Genomic DNA, 17,680 nt, shown 5'->3' on the forward strand with positions numbered 1-17,680 from the left:
AGTGTACTATAAAGAATTCTCGATCACAAAAGTAGTATGAAGTTGGAATATACGTGATCCAAGAAGCCAAGCAAAGATGGGAGAAAATCCTTCCCTCCACCATAAAGGTAACTGTTGCTTGCATTTTAAGGGGCTCTTTCCTTGCAGTTTTTTTTTTTTTTGGGGGGGGGGGGGGTTCCTCCTTTTTCTTTCTCTTTTTAAATAGCCTTTTTTTTCCCTTCAGACTACTAATTAAGGGGAGTGGTTAATTGGTCACAGGTGCTTCAGGTGCAATTTAAATTTCTGCAGGACTCCTTTCTGGGCTTGCTCTTTTTTGAGCTTGCCACCTTTTTGCTTGCTGGATCTCTGACCTAGTAGACCTTGACTAAGCGGGGAGTTAAAAAAAACAGAGTTTAAAACAGGAGATTTGAACAGGAGTCTTCTGACCAGTAAGTAACATCTGACATATTCTATACTGTATTATTATTGTAACCGGGAAAATGTTTGCTGGCAAGATTTAAGGTATGGTGCAGTGCACAGTGTGCTGCATGTATACAATAACGGAGCAACCGCTCCAGGATGGATACAGCTGGGATAGATGTGAGCGGCTTGCCCTTCTGGAAGCTCACATTAGAGATGTGGAGGAGAAAATTGCAACACTGGGCAGAACTAACATTCTTGAAAGGGGCCCTTTGCTCGCTGATCAGGTGGCTAGTGGGGTTAATGGGGAGGGTGGAGGGGTAAGTCAGGTTTATCAGGTAGGAAGATGGGTTAAGGAAAAAGGGAAATAAGGGAAAAGGAAGGCCAGCCCAGGGTTTGAGCACCCTAAAAGATTTGCCATGTTGGTGGCAATCTCGGAGGTCGCAGCCCTAGATGTCACTGCTATCCCTAACAGCCAGGAGAGCAGTCCGTCTAGTAGAGGTGGTGAGGGGACTGTAGGTAGCCCTAGACAGTTGGTGGTAATTGGGGATTCTATAATCAGAGGGACTAATAGAATAATTTGTCGCCAGGTTAACCTCAACCGAATGGTTTGCTGTCTCCCTGGTGCCAGGGTTCGGCATGTGGTGGATCAGGTTGATAAATTACTGGGAGGGGCTGGGCATGACCCAGCTGTCTTGGTCCACATTGCAACCAATGACAGAATATATGGAAGGTGGAGGCTCCTTAAGAACCAATTTAATGAACTAGGCTGCAAATTGAAGGGAAGGACCTCCAAGGTAATATTCTCTGAAATATTGACAGGGGAGATTCGAAAGCTCAATGCATGGCTAAAGACCTGGTGTAAGAAGGAGGGATTTGGGTTTTTAGAGCACTGGGCTCACTTTTCATCGGGGTGCAACCTATATGCTAAAAATGGTTTGCACCTAAATGGAAGGGGGTCTTTTGTGCTAGGGGAGAGGTTCATGGGAAGGCTGGAGGAGTTTTTAAACAAGGATTGAGGGGGGAGGGTGAATTAGATTATAATGGGGCAGACAGGTCAGACAGGGGTCAGCCCCTATTGGTGGGTGGAATGGTGAAAGATGGGGGGAGAGTTATGGCAGAGGATAAAAAGGTTACCATGTTACAAACAACCATTGGAAATGGTACTATTTGTACCAAAATTAAAAATATGCAAAATAAGTGTGCAAAATGTGACAAAATGTGACAATGAATTAAAGTGTTTGTTCACCAATGCCAGAAGTCTGCCAAGCAAAATAGGTGAGTTGGAAGCTCTGGTGCAACGAGGAGAACTATGATTTAGTTGTTATTGCTGAATCTTGGCTTCATTCTTCACATGACTGGGCTATTAATATTCTCTTTCGGAAAGACAGGGTAAAACGGAGGGATGGTGGTGTCTGTCTGTATGTGAGAAATGATCTCAAAGTGAGAAAGAGGACCCAGTTGATGGAGAGTGTGATGAGTCTGAAGCAGTATGGGTTGACATGTACATGGGTGTGCATAATACAAAGACTATCATTGTAGTTTGTTATAGACCTCCCAGTATTAATGAGGTGGAGACTCAGCTCCTGGCACAGATAGAAAGGGCTGCAAGGGCTGGGACAGTGTTAATAATGGGGGATTTTAACTACCCAGACATTGACTGGAGTATAGGCACTGCTGGAACAGTTAAAGGCAATGGTGGGATTCAGCCGGTTCGCACCGGTTCCATAGAACCGGTTACTAACTTTCTGCAAGTTCCCAGAACCGGCTGATCCCTCTGCGCATCTAAGGACGCGCAGTACAATTGGGAATGTCCCGCGCTCGGACCGCGCAGCCGCAGACATGGCGGCCGGGGAGCAGAGCAGTGCGCCCCGACCTGCCCATTCTGTGACAATAGCGAATGAAAATTCGCTATTGTCACACGGATCCTCCTCCTGGCCAATCAGGGAGCGGGTCCTCCCGCTTCCTGATTGGCTGAAAGGCAAACCCTGTGCCATTGGACGAGGAGGCGGGAGGACTGAGGACTCGGAGACGCGGGGAGCTGGGACTGAAGAGAAGCTGCGTGACCGTCCGTGAGGTAAGTGCATGGGTCTCGCGGGGGGGATCGCTGACACTCTGCAATTATTGGGGGCAATGCTGTGGCGCTCTGCAATTATTGGGGGCAATGCTGTTGCGCTCTGCAATTATTGGGGGCAATGCTGTGGCGCTCTGCAATTATTGGGGACAATTCTGTGGCACTCTGCAATTATTGGGGGCAATGCTGTGGCACTCTGCAATCATTGGGGGCAATGCTGTGGCACTCTGCAATCATTGGGGCAATGCTGTGGCACTCTGCAATCATTGGGGCAATGATGTGGCACTCTGCAATCATTGGGGGCAATGCTGTGGCACTCTGCAATCATTGGGGGCAATGCTGTGGCACTCTGCAATTATTGGGGGCAATGCTGTGGGCACTCTGCAATTATTGGGGGCAATGCTGTGGGCACTCTGCAATTATTGGGGGCAATGCTGTGGCGCTCTGCAATTATTGGGGGCAATGCTGTGGCACTCTGCAATTATTGGGGGCAATGCTGTGGCACTCTGCAATTATTGGGGGCAATGCTGTGGGCGCTCTACAATCATTGGGGGCAATGCTGTGGCGCTCTGCAATTATTGGGGGCAATGCTGTGGCACTCTGCAATCATTGGGGGCAATGCTGTGGCGCTCTGCAATCATTGGGGGGAATGCTGTGGCGCTCTGCATTTATTGGGGGCAATGCTGTGGCACTCTGCAATTATTGGGGGCAATGCTGTGGGCACTCTGCAATCATTGGGGGCAATGCTGTGGGCACTCTGCAATTATTGGGGGCAATGCTGTGGGCACTCTGCATTTATTGGGGGCAATGCTGTGGGCACTCTGCAATCATTGGGGGCAATGCTGTGGCACTCTGCAATGATCATTGGGGGCAATGCTGTGGCACTCTGCAATGATCATTGGGGGCAATGCTATGGCACTCTGCAATGATCATTGGGGGCAATGCTGTAGGCAGTCTGCAATCATTGGGGGCAATGCTGTGGGCACTCTGCATTTATTGGGGGCAATGCTGTGGGCACTCTGCAATCATTGGGGGCAATGCTGTGGGCACTCTGCAATCATTGGAGGCAATGCTGTGGGCACTCTGCAATGATCATTGGGGGCAATGCTGTGGCACTCTGCAATGATCATTGGGGGCAATGCTTTGGCACTCTGCAATGATCATTGGGGGCAATGCTGTGGGCACTCTGCAATCATTGGGGGCAATGCTGTGGGCACTCTGCAATCATTGGGGGCAATGCTGTGGCACTCTGCAATGATTGAGGGCAATGCTGTGGCACTCTGTATTGAAAGGGGGGCACGCTGGTCACTGTGCATTGAAAGGGGGGCATGCTGGTCACTGTGCATTGAAAGGGGGCATGCTGGTCATTCTGCATTAAAAGGGGGCACGCTGGTCAATGTGCTGGTAAAGTCAGAACTGGTTACTAACATTTTTAAATCCCACCACTGGTTAAAAGGGCAAACATTTATAAACCTATTACAAGACTATTTTTATGGTGCAGTTTATTGAGGCCCCCACTAGAAATGATGCTCTGTTGGACCTGGTAATCTCAAACCATGCAGAGCTTATTAATAATGTTCATATAAAAGAACATCTGGGTAGCAGTGACCATAATATGATTTCATTTAATGTTAGCTGTAAGCAAAAAACACATACAGGAAATACAAAAACACTTAACTTTAAGAGAGAAAATATTCCAAGGATGAGGGCTGCTCTCCAGGATTTAGACTGGGGGGAATATTGGCATCGATGAGCACAGAACAGAAATGGGAAGTTTTCAAAAAGACTTTATGCAAATTCGCTGCAAAGTATATTCCCATGGGTAATAAGTTTAAAAGGCTAAAAATAAAACCTATGTGGCTCACGGCCAAAGTTAAAAAAATATATACAGTAAATAAAAAGAAAAGAGCTTTTAAAAAATATAAAAATGAAGGAACACTATCATTGTTCAACTGTTACAAAAATATAACAGAATATGTAAAAAGGAAATCAAGGACGCAAAAATTCAAAATGAACAACGGATTGCAAAAGATAGTAGGACAAACCCCCAAAAATTCTTCAAATATATTAATAGTAAAAAGGTCAGGTCTGAGCATGTAGGCCCTTTACAAAACAATCAGGAGTGGGTGACTGGGGACAAAGAGAAGGCAAATGTATTAAATACTTTCTTCAGCTCTGTGTATACAAAGGAGCATGGGGGGGCTCATGACCATAATGAGGACGGTATTGTGTAAGATCCTGGCACTCTCAGTGCCTTTCTATCATCTCACTTCCGGGTTGCGTTCCACCACTCAGGTAGGTGGAACGCATATAAGGTGTGTATTCCTTTAACAGTGCTGACGTCATCATCAGGCGCCGCACTGAGCGGCTATTTCAACTGACGGTCTGCACTCACACATTGTTCGTGCAACCGCTCCTGATTAGTGTTGAGCGAACACGGACTGTATTATTCGTGTTCGTACCGAATAATTGGATTTTTTGTACCCGAACACGGACACGGACACTTTACTGTATGTTCGGGTAAAAATCCGTGTTCGGTCGTTTTATTTCCGGGTTTTGCATGCTTTGGCGCTCTTTTCATGGCGGGCTTTCAACAGCCAATCAACAATCGTTTAACTGGTGTGCCTTAAGCCATCCCAGCCATGCCTGCAAATGTCTCAGTAGCTGTGATTGGCCGTCTGAAGCATGTGACCAAGTCTTTATAAGTTCGAGGCAGCCGCAGCGGCGTCATTATGCTGCTTAGATTCAGGGACAGAGCACACATCAACGTGCTGGCTGCTGATTAGGGAAAGATAGGCAGGAAAAAACCATTTGTGTCCGGATAGAATTGAGGGACAGGTCGGAGTGTTTAGGCAGGGCGAGTTGTAGGCATTTTAGGGATAGAGTCTGCTGAATTATATAGGGTCAGTGTCTTCTACAAACTACAATCGATATTGCTGTGTGGGGGGTGGGGTCTGCACTCAATCCTGATCTACGATCTCTTCTCAATCCTGTTAGGGACAGAGTCTGCTGAATTTTAGGGAAACTGTGTTCTACAAACTACAATCGATATTGCTGTGTGGTGTGGGATTGGAGATAGGCAGGTGTCAGTGATCCACATCCATTTTTCTGTGTGTGAGCTGCAGTGAACACAATCTTTTTGGGCTGCAGTGAACACAATCTTTTTGGGCTGCAGTGAACACAATCTTTTTGGGCTGCAGTGAACACAATCTTTTTGGGCTGCAGTGAACACAATCTTTTTGGGGTGCAGTGAACAAAATCTTTTTGGGGTGCAGTGAACACAATCCTTTTTGGTGTGCAGTGAACACAATCTTTGTGGGGTGCAGTGAACAAAATCCTTTGTGGGGTGCAGTGAACACAATCTTTTTGGGGTGCAGTGAACAAAATCCTTTTTGGGGTGCAGTGAACAACATCCTTTTTGGGGTGCAGTGAACACAATCTTTTTGGGGTGCAGTGAACAAAATCCTTTGTGGGGTGCAGTGAACACAATCTTTTTGGGGTGCAGTGAACACAATCTTTTTGGGGTGGAGTGAACAACATCCTTTTTGGGGTGCAGTGAACAAAATCCTTTTTGGGGTGCAGTGAACAAAATCATTTTTGGGGTGCAGTGAACACAATCTTTTTGGGGTGCAGTGAACACAATCTTTGTGGGGTGCAGTGAACACAATCTTTTTGGGGTGGAGTGAACAACATCCTTTTTGGGGTGCAGTGAACAACATCCTTTTTGGGGTGCAGTGAACACAATCTTTTTGGGGTGCAGTGAACACAATCTTTGTGGGGTACAGTGAACAGAATCTTTGTGGGGTGCAGTGAACACAATCTTTGGGGGGTACAGTGAACACAATCTTTGTGAGGTGCAGTGAACACAATCTTTGTGGGGTGCAGTGAACACAATCATTGTGGGGTGCAGTGAACTCAATCTTTGTGGGGTACAGTGAACACAATCTCATACTGAAGGTTTGAGGGTGCTGCCTGTTCCATACTCCCCCTACTCCTCATCTAGCCTTTTAGGGGTACAAACAATAGTAATTGGGGCCTAGTGTGGTTGTGTACGTGTGATATACATACACTTTTTTGGGATCATATTTTCTATTCCGCTATTTAATCAAAAACCTTTGGGGATCAGTTAAATTGGGGGATAGTCTGTGTTGGTACGTGTGAGAGAGATCCACCTTTCCAAGTTGTTGGGGTTCATCTCATACTTCTGAAGGTTTGAGGGTGCTGCCTGTTCCATACTCCCCCTACTCCTAGCCTTTTAGGGGTACAAACAATAGTAATTGGGGCCTAGTGTGGTTGTGTACGTGTGATATACATACACTTTTTTGGGATCATATTTTCTATTCCGCTATTTAATCAAAAACCTTTGGGGATCAGTTAAATTGGGGGATAGTCTGTGTTGGTACGTGTGAGAGAGATCCACCTTTCCAAGTTGTTGAGGTTCATCTCATACTTCTGAAGGTTTGAGGGTGCTGCCTGTTCCATACTCCCCCTACTCCTAGCCTTTTAGGGGTACAAACAATAGTAATTGGGGCCTAGTGTGGTTGTGTACGTGTGATATACATACACTTTTTTGGGATCATATTTTCTATTCCGCTATTTAATCAAAAACCTCTGGGGATCAGTTAAATTGGGGGATAGTCTGTGTTGGTACGTGTGAGAGAGATCCACCTTTCCAAGTTGTTGGGGTTCATCTCATACTTCTGAAGGTTTGAGGGTGCTGCCTGTTCCATACTCCCCCTACTCCTAGCCTTTTAGGGGTACAAACAATAGTAATTGGGGCCTAGTGTGGTTGTGTACGTGTGATATACATACACTTTTTTGGGATGATATTTTCTATTCCGCTATTTAATCAAAAACCTTTGGGGATCAGTTAAATTGGGGGATAGTCTGTGTTGGTACGTGTGAGAGAGATCCACCTTTCCAAGTTGTTGAGGTTCATCTCATACTTCTGAAGGTTTGAGGGTGCTGCCTGTTCCATACTCCCCCTACTCCTAGCCTTTTAGGGGTACAAACAATAGTAATTGGGGCCTAGTGTGGTTGTGTACGTGTGATATACATACACTTTTTTGGGATCATATTTTCTATTCCGCTATTTAATCAAAAACCTCTGGGGATCAGTTAAATTGGGGGATAGTCTGTGTTGGTACGTGTGAGAGAGATCCACCTTTCCAAGTTGTTGGGGTTCATCTCATACTTCTGAAGGTTTGAGGGTGCTGCCTGTTCCATACTCCCCCTACTCCTAGCCTTTTAGGGGTACAAACAATAGTAATTGGGGCCTAGTGTGGTTGTGTACGTGTGATATACATACACTTTTTTGGGATCATATTTTCTATTCCGCTATTTAATCAAAAACCTTTGGGGATCAGTTAAATTGGGGGATAGTCTGTGTTGGTACGTGTGAGAGAGATCCACCTTTCCAAGTTGTTGGGGTTCATCTCATACTTCTGAAGGTTTGAGGGTGCTGCCTGTTCCATACTCCCCCTACTCCTAGCCTTTTAGGGGTACAAACAATAGTAATTGGGGCCTAGTGTGGTTGTGTACGTGTGATATACATACACTTTTTTGGGATCATATTTTCTATTCCGCTATTTAATCAAAAACCTTTGGGGATCAGTTAAATTGGGGGATAGTCTGTGTTGGTACGTGTGAGAGAGATCCACCTTTCCAAGTTGTTGAGGTTCATCTCATACTTCTGAAGGTTTGAGGGTGCTGCCTGTTCCATACTCCCCCTACTCCTAGCCTTTTAGGGGTACAAACAATAGTAATTGGGGCCTAGTGTGGTTGTGTACGTGTGATATACATACACTTTTTTGGGATCATATTTTCTATTCCGCTATTTAATCAAAAACCTCTGGGGATCAGTTAAATTGGGGGATAGTCTGTGTTGGTACGTGTGAGAGAGATCCACCTTTCCAAGTTGTTGGGGTTCATCTCATACTTCTGAAGGTTTGAGGGTGCTGCCTGTTCCATACTCCCCCTACTCCTAGCCTTTTAGGGGTACAAACAATAGTAATTGGGGCCTAGTGTGGTTGTGTACGTGTGATATACATACACTTTTTTGGGATCATATTTTCTATTCCGCTATTTAATCAAAAACCTTTGGGGATCAGTTAAATTGGGGGATAGTCTGTGTTGGTACGTGTGAGAGAGATCCACCTTTCCAAGTTGTTGAGGTTCATCTCATACTTCTGAAGGTTTGAGGGTGCTGCCTGTTCCATACTCCCCCTACTCCTAGCCTTTTAGGGGTACAAACAATAGTAATTGGGGCCTAGTGTGGTTGTGTACGTGTGATATACATACACTTTTTTTGGATCATATTTTCTATTCCGCTATTTAATCAAAAACCTTTGGGGATCAGTTAAATTGGGGGATAGTCTGTGTCGGTACGTGTGAGAGAGATCCACCTTTCCAAGTTGTTGGGGTTCATCTCATACTTCTGAAGGTTTGAGGGTGCTGCCTGTTCCATACCCCCCCTACTCCTCATCTAGCCTTTTAGGGGTACAAACAATAGTAATTGGGGCCTAGTGTGGTTGTGTACGTGCGAGATACATACACTTTTTTTGATCATATTTCCTATTCCGCTATTCAATAAAAACCTTTGAGGATCAATTGAATTGCGGGATAGTCTGTGTCGGTACGTGTGAGAGAGATCCACCTTTCCAAGTTGTTGGGGTTCATCTCATACTTCTGAAGGTTTGAGGGTGCTGCCTGTTCCATACTCCCCCTACTCCTCATCTAGCCTTTTAGGGGTACAAACAATAGTAATTGGGGCCCAGTGTGGTTGTGTACGTGTGATATACATACACTTTTTTTGGATCATATTTTCTATTCCGCTATTTAATTTAACTGGGCCTCCATGCGAGACCTGTGTGCCTTGTTGCGCTGTTTTGAGTACTCCACCAACATGGCCAGTGGCAATGACGCCGTTCTCAGCTTAACTATCCCACTTCCATGCCTCCTTGAAAAAACAATTCGGGCGATGATGGAAGAGGATGTGGCACAGGATGAGGAGGAGGAGGAGGATGAAGAGGTAACATTTCCAAGGCTTTCAGGGCAGTCATTCGCAAGGGGCTCCGAGGGTGGGTTCCTGCACACGCAAACGCCAGGGACGCAATTGTCCAGCAGGGGCACAGTTCTGGAGGATGAGGAGGATGAGGAGGAGGAGGAGCTGGAGGAGGAGATGGAACCATGTTCACAGCAGGGTGGCACCCAGGCCAGCTCATGGCCATCACTGGTGCGTGGCTGGGGGGATACAGAGGACACGGACGATACACCTCCCACAGAGGACAGCCTTTCGTTGCCTCTGGGCAGCCTGGCACACATGAGCGATTACATGCTGCAGTGTCTCCACAACGACCGCCGAGTTGCCCACATTCTAACTTGTGCTGATTACTGGGTGGCCACGCTGCTGGATCCCCGTTACAAGGACAACGTACCGTCCTTAATTCACTCACTGGAGCGCGATCGCAAGATGCGCGAGTACAAGCGCACGCTGGTAGACGCCATGCTGCTGGCATTCCCATCTGACAGCGGGGCCACAGTGGAAGCACAAGGCAGAGGAGGAGGAGGAGGAGGTCGCCAACGCAACCAGGGCACCGCCAGCACCTCAGAAGGCAGGGTTAGCATGGCCGAAATGTGGAAAAGCTTTGTCAGCACGCCACAACAAACAGCAGCACCAGCAGCTCAGATGGAACGTCTTAGCAGGAGGCAGCATTTTACCAACATGGTGGAGCAGTATGTGTGCACACGCCTACATGTAGTGAATGACGGGTCTGCCCCCTTCAACTTCTGGGTCTCCAAATTGGGCACATGGCTTGAGCTTGCCCTTTACGCCTTGGAGGTGCTGGCGTGCCCTGCAGCCAGTGTATTATCTGAACGGGTATTTAGCACGGCTGGGGGCGTTATAACAGACAAGCGCAGCCGCCTGTCCAGAGACAATGTGGACAAGCTCACGTTCATTAAAATGAACCAGGCATGGATCCCACGGGACTTTTCCGTACCTTATGCAGAATAGCAATGGATACCGACCTTACCCACCCATTGTTCCATTTTTGCTCTTTCTCACTCTTTTGGGGTGTACCCTCATTTAAAATTTTTGAAAAGAAGCAGTGTTGGCTACCTCGTCCTCCTCCTCAGGGCCAGATTAATGTAGGGGCTATTGGAGCTGCAGCTCCAGGCCCCTACCTTTTATATAGGCCCCGGGTTGGCCATATTCACTGTTACCGCTCTTCTGTCACTTGTAAACACAGAAGTCTGGCTTCTATGCTCGCTTCCCCAGGCAGCACCCTCAGAACCTCCCCACACAGCGTGAAGGCCGGACAAGGAGGGACAGTTGGCGATGCATGGATGTGTTTATGGGCTTCAGAGACAGCATCCCATGTTGAATTAGGCATGCATGGCTGCACCCTTCCTCCTCTGGGTGCATGGCAAGGCACGGCCCTTAAGGCCCTTCAAAATCCTCAGCACCAAGCCCATGATGCTGTTAATCCGGCCCTGGTCCTCCTCCACCGCCGCTTCCACCTACACCGCCCATAGGTGTGCGCAGCCTATTGCATTAAGGTGTGCACCCCAAAGTTGAAATACACATGCATGTGTTTGCCAGCAGGGAGAGTAATGTATCGGGGCCATGTACCTGTAGGCAAGGAGAAATAGAGCAGAGCAGGTCCCAGGGAGATCTTTCCCATCTCCTCACTGGCAATGCTATGTGCCCTAGGTGATTAGGGTGTGCCCAGGCACACCCAGCACACCCTGTGCGCACGCCTATGTCACCGCTAGGCTTGTGACGGTATCAGATTTTCATGCTGCGATTAATTGATTAAGGTTTTGCCACGGTATACGGTATTATCACGGTATTCTATTATTAAATTTAAATTATTAAATTTCCACCTCACTTCAATTTCATTGCTGAATTTAGGGGCTTTGGTTCACTTATGCACATTATTATATAGTCAGTCAGTACAGACTCTGTGAACCAGGCCTAAAATAGGTCATCAAGCAGTGTCTGGCCTAACTGGTGATAACTGGTTCTGGCGCTCGGCTCCGATCCGATGGCCTGGTCATTAAGAGGGCAAATCCTTGTGGTCAAGAAGTGGTTAAACCTGAAGGAGGTGTTGTTTATAAATTACTTTACTATTGCTTTAGGCCTGGTTCACATGTATGCGGGTTGGTGGTTCACATTTGCACAGGCATAGCAGCCCATTGATTTGAATGGGCTGCTATGCCCTCATTTTCCGCAGAAAAAAGGTGCATGCAGCATTTTTTTAAAATTCAGTGGCCTTGAAATCCATCCTGCTTTTGCACCATGCGACTAACCTGCAGTTCCTGCTCTGGCAAGCTTTCTGCATTTTTTGTATACGTGGGCACGGCATTTAAAAATAAACAGTTTGCGTGTGCAGCAACGGCAGGTAAGTCGCATGGTGCAAAAGAAGGATGGATTTCATGGCCACTGCATTTTTTTAAATTCTGCATGCACCTTTTTTCAGCTGAAAACGCAGGCATAGCAGCTCAAGCCCATTCACATCAATGGGCTGCTATGCCTGTGCAAATGTGGGCCCCCAACCCGCATACATGTGAACCAGGCCTAAAGCAATAGTAAAGTCATTAATTGGTTAAACCTGCAGGAGGACCGGTGTTTTTATCTATTAATGACTTTACTATTGCTTTAGGCCTGGTTCACATGTATGCGGGTTGGGGGCCCACATTTGCACAGGCATAGCAGCCCATTGATGTGAATGGGCTTGAGCTGCTATGCCTGCGTTTTCAGCTGAAAAAAGGTGCATGCAGAATTTAAAAAAATGCAGTGGCCATGAAATCCATCCTTCTTTTGCACCATGCGACTTACCTGCCGTTGCTGCACACGCAAACTGTTTATTTTTAAATGCCGTGCCCACGTATACAAAAAATGCAGAAAGCTTGCCAGAGCAGGAACTGCAGGTTAGTCGCATGGTGCAAAAGCAGGATGGATTTCAAGGCCACTGAATTTAAAAAAAATGCTGCATGCACCTTTTTTCTGCGGAAAATGAGGGCATAGCAGCCCGTTCAAATCAATGGGCTGCTATGCCTGTGCAAATGTGGGCCGCCAACCCGCATACATGTGAACCGCCAACCCGCATACATGTGAACCACCAACCCGCATACATGTGAACCAGGCCTAAAGCAATAGTAAAGTCATTAATAGATAAAAACACCGGTCCTCCTGCAGGTTTAACCACTTCTGGATCGCAAGGATTTGCCCCTTTAAAGACCAGGCCATCGGATCAGAGCGCCAGGACCAGTCATCACCAGGTAGGCCAGACACTGCTTGATGGCTATATAATAATGTAATGTGGGCTGCTAGGCGTGTGTGTGTGTATATATATATTTATTAGAGCTGCACGATTCTGGCCAAAATGAGAATCACGATTTTTTAGCTTGGAATAAAGATCACGATTCTCTCACGATTCTCTGTGTAACAAAAAAAAAAAAAATTGGGATAACTTTACTGTTACGTTTTTTTTTTTTTTTTTATTCATTAAAGTCTAATCATTGCGTTTGAAAGACTGCTGCGCAAATACAGTGTGACATAAAATATTACAACAATCGCCATTTTATTCTGTAGGGTCTCTGCTAAAAAAATATATAAAATGTTTGGGGGTTCTAAGTACTTTTCTAGCAAAAAAAAAACTGATTTTAACTTGCAAACAGCAAGTGTCAGAAAAAGATCCAGTCTTTAAGAGGTTAAACTTCCTTTCTCCCTGGCAGAGGGAAGGAAAAGATACAAATGTAATCATTTTTGTTTATAGTTAGGAGACTTAATGCTGAAAGGTGTTAGCTGAGTGAGTGAATGAGTCATCCAGCTCACTGAAATGTATCAATTCACAAGTCAGGCAGACTTGACAGAGAAACTCGGTATTTTAAAAATGCCACAATAACAATACCGTGGCTATGCAATACCGCGATATATCGAATTACCGAAAACCGGCATATGTCTAGTCACCGCCACATCCACCACCACCTCAACCTCCCTCCTACTCCATATGGGCCTCGTCCTTCAGAGATGAAGAAGAACATTGTTTTATTTTTCTGTTTTTTTTTGTTGTTTTAAGTTATTTCCCTATCCACATTTGTTTGCAGAGCACTTGCCATGCTCTTAATTACGTTTTGCTGCCATTTGCAGCACTCTAGCCCTTTCCTTTGGTGTTTTAGAGCCATTTTAGTGCCTTAAAGTTCGGGTCCCCATTGACTTCAATGGGGTTCGGTGTCCGGGAAAAGTTCGGTAAAAGTCCGGGACACGGACCCGGACTTTTTTTTAAAGTTCGGCCGAACCCGTCGAACACGGACATCTAGGTGTTCGCTCAACCCTACTCCTGATACCTGCCTAACCTGACGCTGCCGAATCTTCCAGCCACATACCCTATACCTGGATTGACTGGAGCCTCGCTACCTTGTCCTACACTCCCTCACTACTGGCTATTGATAAGTACCCCACAGGGGACCCCCTCTTATCAACAACGCTTGCTATCTATACCTGCATTATAAGAACTATTGCTAGCTCTAGGATACATGCTCTCCAGTATCTACCATCTGCATTTCTAAACCTAGATCGCTAGCTCTTGTACCTATTATTTGTTACAACCTGCATTACCGAACTAAGCTTAGCAACACCTGTATATCTTGCTTGCTATTATCTATCACCTGTTGATTATACTAGATTGCTAGCTCTTGTGATTGCTATCTATCATCATCTACTATCATTCCTGTAACATCACTATCTGAGTGCTTATCATCATCTACTATCACTCCTCAGAGCCTATACCTTCAGTGTAACATCTCACTGCTACTTGCATAATTACTATCACTCCTGCAACATCATTATCTGAGTGTTTGTATATGTGCATACTGAATCAGGCTGAACCACTATGATGAGTCAAGAGAGTTGGATCAGGTGATTTAACAAGATCTCTACAAGACTACTGAGTGGAATTCTGCAGCTGCAAATCCAGTATCTATCCTTGAGCTAAAACCCAGAGCGTTACATATTGACACAGCCCCAAATGATCCACAGTGGCTCAAAAGTGATATGGTCCAGAAATATTTAGACAGAACAAAGGTGGATAAAGCGCCTGGACCAGATGGCATCCACCCACGCATTCCTAAAAGAATAAGTGCTGTAATTTCAAAGCCTTTGTTTCTAATTTTTAGGGACTCGTTAAAGACTGGAATAGTACCACTGGATTGGCTTAGGGCCAATGTGGTGCCTATATTTAAAAAGGGGTAAAGTTAAAGAGGTAAGGTTGAGCCAGGGAATATCAGATTGCCTCTCGGGGATCAGGAAGGAACTTTTTCCCCTTCTGTAGAAAATTGGATCATGCTTTGCTGGGGTTTTTTCGCCTTCTTCTGGATCAAGTACGTGATATAGGATTGTGTATATGGGATTGTATGGTTGGGTTTCCATTACTGTTTTTTTTTTATTGGTTGAGCCAGATGGACTTGTGTCTTTTTTTCAACCTGACTAACTATGTAACTATAAAGGGCCCACATCAACACCCAGATGAGATGTACTCTTACCAGAGCACCTGGACCCCCTGAGAACAGGTAGGCCAAGCAGCCATTTGGGGACTTTGTGTAAACTTCCCGGCTGATAGTCACCAGCAACACGAACAATACCACTGCATAAGTCTCAGGAAAGATGTCACCCACTCCAAAGATGCAATGCAAGTTAATAGAAGACAGTCCATAGTGTAAAACCTTATGATGGATCCTTTATTTAAAACAAATGCAACTCACATTTAATAAAAGATTCATGGCATTTCTCAAAGAAAAAACAATCCCAGGTAAGGAAAATGGCATCCTCTTCCACTTCTGGTTGAACCTAACTCAGGGCCGGATTAAGAGCATCATGGGCTTGGTGCTGAGGATTTTGAAGGGCCTTAAGGGCCGTGCCTTGGCATGCACCCAGAGTAGGAAGGGTTCAGCCATGCATGCCTAATTCAACATGGGATGCTGTCTCTGAAGCCCAGAAACACATCCATGCATCGGCAACTGTCCCTCCTTGTCCGGCCTTCGTGCTGTGTGGGGAGGTTCTGAGGGAGCTGCCTGGGGAAGCGAGCATAGAAGCCAGACTTCTGTGTTTACAAGTGACAGAAGAGTGGTAACAGTGAATATGGCCAACCCAGGGCCTATATAAAGGTAGGGGCCTGGAGCTGCAGCTCCAATAGCCCCTACGTTAATCTGGCCCTGACCTAACTGGTAAGCAAAAATTGCCCTGGACTTTAGCCAAAAGGCCCAGCCCATGAGGCGCAGTGTAGATAGAAAGCAATTTGGTTACAGCAGAAGGAACATCGCTACGCCAGCCTCCAGCTCAGCACCTTGAAGGATCTCCTGGAAGCCTCTGGAAAAATCCTCAGCAATAAATCCAAAGAGGCTCTCGTCACCGAACTAATGGAGAGCGACCAGACCAGAAATCCACCAGCGGAGGCAGCAGAGTTCCAGCGTGATGTCCAGTGGCGCCTGGCCTTTTATGGTACTAACCCCATGCAGGAAGTTATTAGTCAAGTCTTATGATAGGTGACCCACCTGCGTATGGCTGGACTCCAGCCATACGCAGGTGGGTAGCTAATTCCTTGTTGTGGTTTCAGCAGTGTGACGCTGGGAGACATTCCTGCTCATGTTTTCACAGAGTTATATGTCTTCTTTTTCTTTCTTTGTTATCCCCTTTTTTCTCTCTTTTTTCAGTCTTAGGTGGACAGATACCTTTACTGTTATGCACCATACTTTCATTATTCCAATTGGGCCATTCACCTCACATGACCCCCTTGGTAGTTACTGGTTTCACTTACCAGTTATAGTCTTTTCTGAATGACACATCTCTACTGTTTCACTATTATCTACTTTTGTCTTTCATTTACTTTTGCACTTTTGTCACTCTCATTTCTTCTCTGTGGTTTATGCACTTTCCAACACCCTGATACTTTTCGTCTTCAACCTTCACATTTACTCTATGGTTAAATACCTTGGGTGCTTGGTTCTCGGGTATAGACATTCCACCATATCTCCCCACCATTATATGAGTTATCAGCTTTATATAGCTTCTACCTTACTACTCCATTACGCCATTATTTTTCCAGAAATCTATTTTGGACATTTGATGGAGATTTTGGTGGTCCCCACATGACGATTCACAATTTCTACAGACCCATTACTTTATTTACTTATGTGTGCAGGCTTTGCTGCCTCAGCTCCTGTGTCAGGCACACCCTCTAGTGGCGCGCCCCTCCACACATCCTGTGACTCTGCCTGGAATCTACCTTTGAGTTTTAATGTTATAAGGGTTGGATTTATAGAGCTGTTTATTAGCCACATACATGATCATTTTACATATACATGTGTATATATATCATTTTCTCTAGATATACGAATTGTACCCGCTCCTGATGAAGTGTTTATTCACGAAACGCGTTGAGCTTTCCATGAAGCAATTTCATTGTACCATTCTTGTTCCATCATGTATCTTATTGCATTGTTACAACTACCTGTATGTACTGTTTACATTCATGTTGGTATACAACATGCATGCACATATGGGATTATCCATTTACCAATGTTGATATTTATACTACAGCATTCATGTATGATCCATACCCTTTTATGTTGTTCTCCATGTATATTGCCACTACCTTTCTACCGTCATCTTATGAGTCAAATAAAACGTGATCTACCTTGATCTGTTTTGTTTATTTTTATGATATGTCTGCACAATCATAAGTCACATAGGGCCACACACCTCATTTAAAGTCCCAAACTACTGACATTTTTCATGTATGTGAGTAGTATGTATATGTATGTGAATATTGTGTATATGTATATGAGTAGTGTGTATATGTATGTGAGTACTATGTATGCAGAGTTGTATAAAGTACTCGAAACCCATACTTGAGTAAAAGTACAAGTGCTCGATCAAAAAGTGACTTGAGTAGAAGTGGAAGTGCTCGATCAAAAAGTGACTTGAGTAGAAGTACTAAAGTATTCAACATTTTTTGTACTTAAGTATTGCAAGTAGTTTTTTAAAAAATGTTGCTACTCAAGTACTGAAAGTAAAAGTACAAGTACTGTGTTATGTAGTTATTAAAGAAAGAAGTCAAAAGTTTGAACATCATATTGTTTTTTATTATTTTAAATGCAGCTTTTATTTATACATACAGTAGCATTTATTTTCGTATGCGCTGATAA

The 17,680-nt window shown here is 45.2% G+C and overlaps 1 protein-coding gene across 1 annotated transcript in view; it reads left to right on the forward strand.

Moving 5' to 3' along the window:
* Positions 1–16,015, forward strand: part of LOC309550643 (calpain-8-like) — a gene marked incomplete at its 3' end in the record, with an annotated part of 108,715 nt that extends 92,700 nt beyond the window's left edge. Inside the window, exon 20 of the mRNA XM_082250980.1 lies at positions 15,782–16,015. Within this exon, the coding sequence (XP_082107106.1) occupies positions 15,782–16,015 (234 nt within the window). The remainder of the gene's footprint in view (positions 1–15,781) is intronic.
* Between the last annotated feature and the right edge of the window lie 1,665 nt (positions 16,016–17,680).

This window comes from Pelophylax lessonae (genome assembly GCF_965119305.1).
Source record: "Pelophylax lessonae genome assembly, chromosome: 3".
NCBI classification, from domain to species: Eukaryota; Metazoa; Chordata; class Amphibia; order Anura; family Ranidae; genus Pelophylax; species Pelophylax lessonae.